Source organism: Phalaenopsis equestris, unplaced genomic scaffold, assembly GCF_001263595.1.
Source record: "Phalaenopsis equestris unplaced genomic scaffold, ASM126359v1 Scaffold223304, whole genome shotgun sequence".
NCBI lineage: Eukaryota > Viridiplantae > Streptophyta > Magnoliopsida > Asparagales > Orchidaceae > Phalaenopsis > Phalaenopsis equestris.
In genome coordinates, this window is record NW_018241430.1 from 75,466 (window position 1) to 83,605 (window position 8,140).

Sequence of the window (8,140 nt, forward strand, 5' to 3'; positions counted from 1 at the left end):
TTGTAAGGAGATGTTCTAGCATTGCATGGATCTGCGGGAGACTTTGTGGGAAAGATTTTCTTCTTTCTTTCAAAGGGAAAAAGCTAAGTATTGTGTTCTTCATTATCTTATGGTTTTGTAAACACTTATCTAGTGGATTTGTTTTGATGAATTGAAGTTTTCCGTTGTGTTTTCTTCGTGCTTTGTGATGTGTTTCACTTACTCTCTCTTCTTGTTTGGAAATAATGGTATGAGAAGATTATGTCGTTGTTTATATTTTACTTTTCTTTTGTAATGATTAAAATTCATGTTTAGGATTTTGTGATGCATGTTAGAAGCGGATTTAATTATCAATGTGATGGTTTTTACTTGCACTTTATTTACATTACAATAAAGGCTTCGATCTTAATTTACTTTCAATCTAGCCAATTGATTTGTTAAAATATGTTGAGTTTTACAACAAAGTGAAGATGACATCCAAGATTTAGGGAGGTTAAAGCCCTTGGAAGTTCGGTGCAAATAAATAGGGAAATAAAATTATCGAGCATAGAATTGGAGATTTTAGTGAGACAGACAAAAATCTCCAATTCGGTCCTATTGTTTGAGTACTGAAGTGGAGATGTTAGCTCTCAGGCGAGGGGAACGTGGGAGCTCCGAAGTACGAGCCGGTATCCTCCCAGCCTAGCCACGGATTCAGTAAACAAGCATAGGATTAGTCAATGTTCTTTATGCCTGGACCAAAGGTAAAGAAGATGATTGCTCCTATTTGGCACATACAATATTTAGTGCATCTCATTCCTTTACATTATCCAATTCATTACATAAGAATAATAGTTTTTAATATCTTAAAATTATCCAAACCAATTCATCCAAAAAGGGTTATCTTTAGAATTAGTTTTTGCATTTAGTTATAGTTACTATCTTTACATTTAACACTTGCATTTAGGAGTAGTTGCTAGATAAAACATCATTTTAATCGACATTCCAAACTAAGGACTAATTGTTGTAGACTAGAATTTGACTAAGGACCTCTTACCTCGCTTCTCTGTGAGATCGATAAACGGGATTTCAGTAGAGCCCTGTATCACTTGAGCGACACGTATACTTGTGTTTGAAATTGTGACTTTACAAAATCATTATAAATATATAAATTTGGGTTCATACATTCTTGCATATTAAAAGTTGCATCAAGTTTTTTGGCGTCGTTGCCAGAGATTTAAATCTTATAGTAGTGGTGTCAAATTCTTGTATTTTTAAGCATATATAAAGTCGTTGTCAACCTTCCAAAGTATTAACCAAATCCTTCTATTCTACACTCATTAAAAATTATATATTTGTGCACATTTATTCTACTAAAAGCTTTTTTCCTCTTCTTCAGCAAATTTCTTTCATTATTCAACATTTACATATTTTGAAAAAATGACGCGCCAAACAGAGCCATACCATCAATCATTTAGAGAATATTTATAACAGTAACTCATTTTAAATGTCATCTGTAAGCATCTCCATAACCTCTAAAACATATACATACCAAATATTGAACCTTGAAAACCAAATGCGACTAGATATTCCATGGCCATTTCACGGCTACATTAAAGACTAGAAATTATCTCATAAAACATGATTTAAATACCTTTGACATACATTCAACACAAATCTTATCTCTTACTGTCAACCAAATTAATTTTGATGATATTTCGTCATGTCTTATATATGCCAACTCTAATTGCATTTTTTTTTCTTTTGCTCTTTATACTTATACATTAATTATCTCAAAAATAATGCACTCATAACGAATAAAACTATATAGATTCCATGATAACACTGTGATCACCTAGCCTATGTTTAATGCCTTCCAAAAAGTTCAATAAACCGGTCCTCAAATTATTTCATAAGATCATCACAATCATGAACATCTCATTTATGTTTGAAGACCATTAAAACGCTCTTTCTTCAAATTTTTTAAATCCTTAGTCTTTGGGATTTCACCAAAAAAAAATTGTGATCAAATTACTCCAGTATCCCTAAACTCTTCAAATCATAGTATTTATCTATTTTGAATCCAAAGTTTGATATTATGCATCTTCTTTAGAGCTAACTTGGCTTTTTTTCTGAGAGATCCATTATATGCTACATGAGCATGCACAATTTTCATTTTTTACAAAAATATTTCAAAGAAATTTACCATAATGATTTGTTAAAATCACATTTTCCATACTTCTATGCCATTGTTTTTCAATTGGATCATATTATCGTCATGGATAACACTAAAAATAAGATAAAAAACTCCATATCACTTTCCTCAAGTTTTGGTCATTTATATAACTTATTCTCTCCTTCTAAGTACATTCCAAGTATATAAATTATAAGAAATTCTAACTTAGAGTTTTCTCATTACTCTCGATGCCAAAATTCAAACTTTCTTATAATTATTGCATGGCATTATAGTACTTGAATTTTTTTCATTCTTTATAAGCATATCCGTCTGTGTTAATACTCCTTTCCACATTCTCAACACATTAACAGATCTCTTTATTCTCTTTGCCAAGATTCTTTACTCTCTTTATGGTCAATCTTTTCTGCTCCTTACTTTTGCAATAGATTCTTAATCCTTGGCAATTCTACTTCATAATCAATGTGGAAAAGATACTTTTGCCAACAAAAAAAAAAAGTTAACAGCCTATCTTCATATATAAATAGAATATATGATACATGTTATATGAATACATAAATATATATGATTGTGTTAGTGTATGCACGTATGGTTATGAATTAATGTGTAAAGTTTGAGGTATGATAAAATCTATATATCCGAAATTACAAGATTTGCCCTATCTCTTTGTTAAACAGTATGAAACAGAACAAGTACAGCAAATCAAATCAACCAGATCTGCCATCTTGATCATTGTCTGTCTTTATCTTGTTAAATACATCGAAAGTATTCTCATTTAGGAAACAATTAACGTTTCAAAGCTTTTGACTGATAGTTAAAACAGCACTCAAGAATCAAAGGTAAGTCAGAGAACAAAAAAAGGGGCATTTACATACATACCACCCAATTCTCATGTATTTACACATCACCTAAACTTTACTTTTTACATTTATAACACCCAAATCTCTAATATCGCATCGAAAATATCACTATTTTAACTTTTAAAAAGTGAAATACACCTTTTCAAGCATAGGAAAGTGGAACATATGTAAAAATTGAAGTTTAGGTGTTACATATGTAACTACAAAAGAATTGAATGGCATGCTTGAAAATCTACCAAAAAAAGAAAAAATAAAGCATATAAAATTTATGTAGCACGCTTTGCAAGTTGTGGTCATGAACTTCACAATGCAAAAAGCTGGATTGAAAATTATAATAGCAATCCAAAAGAAAGAACCATGAAACCCTCCAGTATAGCATACTTGTGGACAAGTTTTGATCCTCCCTTCAGAGCATTCCCGAATGCAAGCCATGCCCCTGAAGCCAGGGTTTCCACCGAGCTATCAAGAACCTTCAGGCCCTGCACATGACAGAGATGAGCACAATTACTACTATTTGATTTGAAGAAGCATTTAAGAGAGAATACATGCCTTGAAATTCTGGAATAACATGAAAAATTTACGGTCAATATATGATACACCATCAACAAATTTGTATCATCTCGCATGAATCTCAAGACGTTGCACAAATTTCGAGATAATCTTTTGAGCAAGAAATGTTCAGATTTCAATTAAAATACATCTAGATTCTGATTTCAGTAAACTTATAGTCGAGCTAACTGGCTCGACGAGATGAACGCAACTACACCAAAGTTGGTCTAATCAAAGTCAAATCAAGTCCAAATCGAGTCATTAAGTTATTTTTAAAAGCTTATAGTGCTCAATCGAAAAGTCAAATGTATTCCAAATCTCACAAACTTACCGTCGAGACAAGCATCTCAATAAAAATCGAAGATCAATCAATTTCAATATCGTTAAGTAACATGTCATCCGATTAAGGGAAGTTCTTCGGGTCATCCGTTAGAGTGATCGGGATTCCTTATTTGTATGGAGACCTTCTCTCAGATTCTATAAATAAAGCCCTACCCCTTCATGAAAGAGAACCTAGAAGTTGAACCACAGGAAACCTAGAGCATGGATGATAAGGAACTGAGGTTCAGTGTTCTACACCAAAGGACCACTGAACGCCACCTGCTCCTACAGCCTCCGACCACAGTCGACCATCGCTAGTCGATCATCGTCAACCACATTCTGTCACCTTGGTCCTTGCAACGAAGCCCCTTACAAAATCACGATGTGTCATGAGGAATCCCATCAACTATTGCGGGTAACGAAACACTTTACAGAGCAGTGCAACGACAAACCCCAAAGATGATGTAACGGCTCACCCTGAAGACTGTAATGACACACCCCTAAGATGATGTAATGAAGCTCCACGAAGACAGTATAACGACGCACTCTGAAGACGGTGTAACAATGTATCCCGAATACGATGCAACGACATGTCTCACATACAGTGAAACAATGCATCTCAAAGGCACTGTAATGACACACCCCAAAGACGGTACAATGATGCACCCCGCAATAACTGCTTACAATCGCTGTACTCAAAATATTGTGACCATCTCCAAACTCCTGAAGTTATATTCTTGCAGCTCCCAGCTACAGCCTAGGTGATCAAATACGGCTCAAGTGCTCCAAAATTCGTGCAACTCCCAACTCAGGCCTCTGCAGCCTACAGACATTACCACAGGCTCATAGCTCACCTCTATGACCTACATGACCAACTGCGGCCTACGTCATATCTTGTGCAACTCACAATTCTAGCCTCTGTGACCTACAGACGTATCGCAGCCCACCACTACGGCCTACATAACCAACTACCACCAACGTGATACATAGCTCATGCAGCTCTAAACACAAAATTATGTGGCCTACGAAGGTTTTGATAGCTCATGCAGCTCCCAACTCTGACATCTATGGACTATGAACGTGATCACAACTTCATCTTCTATGGCCTACGGACGTTACCACAACGCATGTAGCTCTTAACTCCGGCCCCTACGGCTTACAGGCAAATTATTACAGCTCATGCAGCTCCCAACTCCGTCCTCTGTGGCCTAAGAATGCTAGCATAGTTAAAGCAGCTCCAACTCCGCCCTATGCGACCTACGGACTTTATTACAACTCCCACTACGACCTATATGATAAACTACAGTCTATGTGACTCACAGCTCACACACCTTCCAACTCCGGCATCTGCGGCCTGCGAATGTTATTGTATCTCCTATTACAGCCTTTATGGCTAATCGATGTTCCTAAAGCAATCATCTATAACCCACATAATCAACTGTTATCATGGTTTTAACTACGGTCTTTACGACAAACTGGAGTTACAACCACCGTCTACAACATTCATGGTGGATTAATGCCTCCATAACAATTAATGTAGCCTTTACGGTCCATTACAACTATCATTATTGAAATACTATTATAGAAGAACTTTATAATTCCACCTCTAATTCAACAGAAGAGTAGGCATGTGTAATCACTATTGCATAGTTGATTATTTCAACTGGGCTAGGCTCTGTGACTTATTCCCCATCTCAAAATTTTCCACTTAAAATGTTGTGGTACCTCCTCCTGCTTACTTTCCTTAATTATCTATGTGTGATGGATTTTTATACAATGTTAAGACGTTAATTTATTACTCTACCACCACGGATTTTTTGACACACAACAATTTGACACCGTATGTGATAATCAAAGTTTCATTTGACACAGTCTTTAGGTCTGAGACATCGAGCCCTTCATTTCCCAATGATATACATCAAAATCATTCCTGAAGCATTATTCGATGTGGAAACCAACATTTACTGCATTCTAGAATAATCGTTCACATTAACGTCTCAGACACGATTGTAATGGGGTTTTCTTCTGACGTTTTATTCAGCAAGGTCAATAAAGACTACATTTGGGCTAGGGGACAACATTCACTGTAGTCTCGAAAGATCGTTCATGTTAAAGCCCAACACGGGCACAACTGTGGTAGTGTAATTATCCCACGTCTCATTCAAAAATCACTTCCAGATTGGGGCAACTTTCACCGCAACGAGTGCTCTCTTAACACCCCCATCATAATAGAGCTCCTTCTCAACTTCATCGAGAATTTGATCTTGCCGACATTCGATATATGGGCTATTATACAGACTCGTGGGGACCATGCCCCTATCGGTACAAAAAATTCAAAAGCAATAATAAAGAAATTGTCAAATGTCATCTTAAATATGGTCGCAACCATTTTTCAAAGAAAAAATATGGTCCATTTTGACCTACACCCGATCTCGAGAAACATAGAACATTTTCAGACACCTCATTCTAGTCTAATCGGTCTCAAAAGACTCGATTCAACCTCTTTCATCACAAGTTACAATCACCAAGAAGAGGCTTCGACTTACAACATCCGATAAGTCAAAAATTCCTGGTGGATTTCATATTACTTTGTTCATCACAGGTAAATGACATCGAACGGATGCTTTCGCTATACAACCTAAACTGGTTTTACATCTTTAATGGATTGTCCTTTCGACTTTATTCTAATACAGGTTAACGTCATTGAGCATCTTCGGCTATACAACCAATGGCGTCTTACATCTCAAACAGATTATCCTTTCGACTTTATCCTGATACAGATTAACATCGAGCATCTTTGGATATACAACCTATGACAGGCATTACATTGATCATAAATTACAACTGACTTCTTTCACTACAAGTTGCGGTCGTCGGGTGGACACAATATGACTAAACAACTTAGAAAAAGTCAAGCATTCTTAATGATAGCCCAAAAGTTAGAAGACATCTGCTCAGAAGATAGGACAACCACAACTCAGAGGGAAAAACAAAAGCAACCTTAGAAGCAACATCGAAAATCTTATTACATCAAACAAAAGAAAGATGTACAGAAAAATACGCTAGCCTTTGAACAAACGTCATATCAAGTTATTGAAACTACACGACCAACATGCATCAATACAAAGACTATAACAAGTTAGTAGAAGAAAATAAATTGATCCACTAAGACATACTCCTCATCATCATAAGCTCCACATCTTCACATTCTTTTCTTTAAAAGCTAACATCCTTGCTTGAAAAGCCTACAAAGTCTTCACATGCTTATCTAGGAGTTATCGTTTTTATTTTCGCCAAGGATACGGTTGATCATTAAAAGCTCGGTCTTTCATGCCCCTGAAGAAACAGTCAGCTTATCTTCAAATTGTGTCAGCATCGCTTCTTAAAAAAAAAATTCTAGTACTACCACTAATTTTTAAGCGAACAGGATTCTCCAAATATCGACATCTCAGCATCACAAAAATCTCCTTTAAAAAGCGTGATGACAACAAGAATAATCTCCTCTAAAAAACGCGACCATAGTGTGCAAAATCTTCTCCAATAAAAGTGCTAGCAACACAAAAACTCTCATCTAGAAAGTGTGACAATAGCGTGGGAGTGACTCCAATTTTTCTCGACGAAGAATTCAGGCACTTCTCCAATTTTTGCTAATGATATCCTTCTCATAGATAAGACGAGAGAAAAAACCCAGGAAAAACTTGATTTATGGAGGTCTACATTGGAGTCTAAAGGCCTTCATTTGAGTAGAACTAAAACTGAATACAAGGAATGTAATTTTAGATAGTAGCTCTAGTGACAAGCTCTAGTGACAGAAGTGTAACTTTGGATGATCAAATTATTAAAAGGTGTGAACGATTTAGATATCCGAGCCTGTTGTTCAAAGCAATGATGATATAGATGGGGATATTACTAGTGGAGGAATGCTTCGGGCCTTTTGTGTGATAGAAAAGTACTGTTTAAACTGAAAGGATAATTTTATAAGATAGTAGTGAGACCTGCAATGCTCTCTCTATGTGAATGTTGGCCTTTAAAAGAGAAGCATAATACTAAGTTTTAAGTGTTACCAAGATGAGAATGATTACGTGGATGAGTGGCTTTACACTTAGAGACAAAATGAGAAATGAATATATCCGTGATAGGGTTGGTGTAGCTCCAGTGACGGACAAAATTAGAGAGAGTCGTTTTAGATAGTTTGGTCACATTAAACGTTGACCATCTGATGATTCGATTAGGATAGTAGATGTTTTAGATTCGACTT

The 8,140-nt window shown here is 35.9% G+C and overlaps 1 protein-coding gene across 1 annotated transcript in view; it reads right to left on the reverse strand.

Moving 5' to 3' along the window:
- Positions 1-8,140, reverse strand: part of LOC110037680 — a 73,389-nt gene that overhangs the window by 56,333 nt on the left and 8,916 nt on the right. Inside the window, exon 3 of the mRNA XM_020742383.1 lies at positions 3,394-3,491. Within this exon, the coding sequence (XP_020598042.1) occupies positions 3,394-3,491 (98 nt within the window). The remainder of the gene's footprint in view (positions 1-3,393; positions 3,492-8,140) is intronic.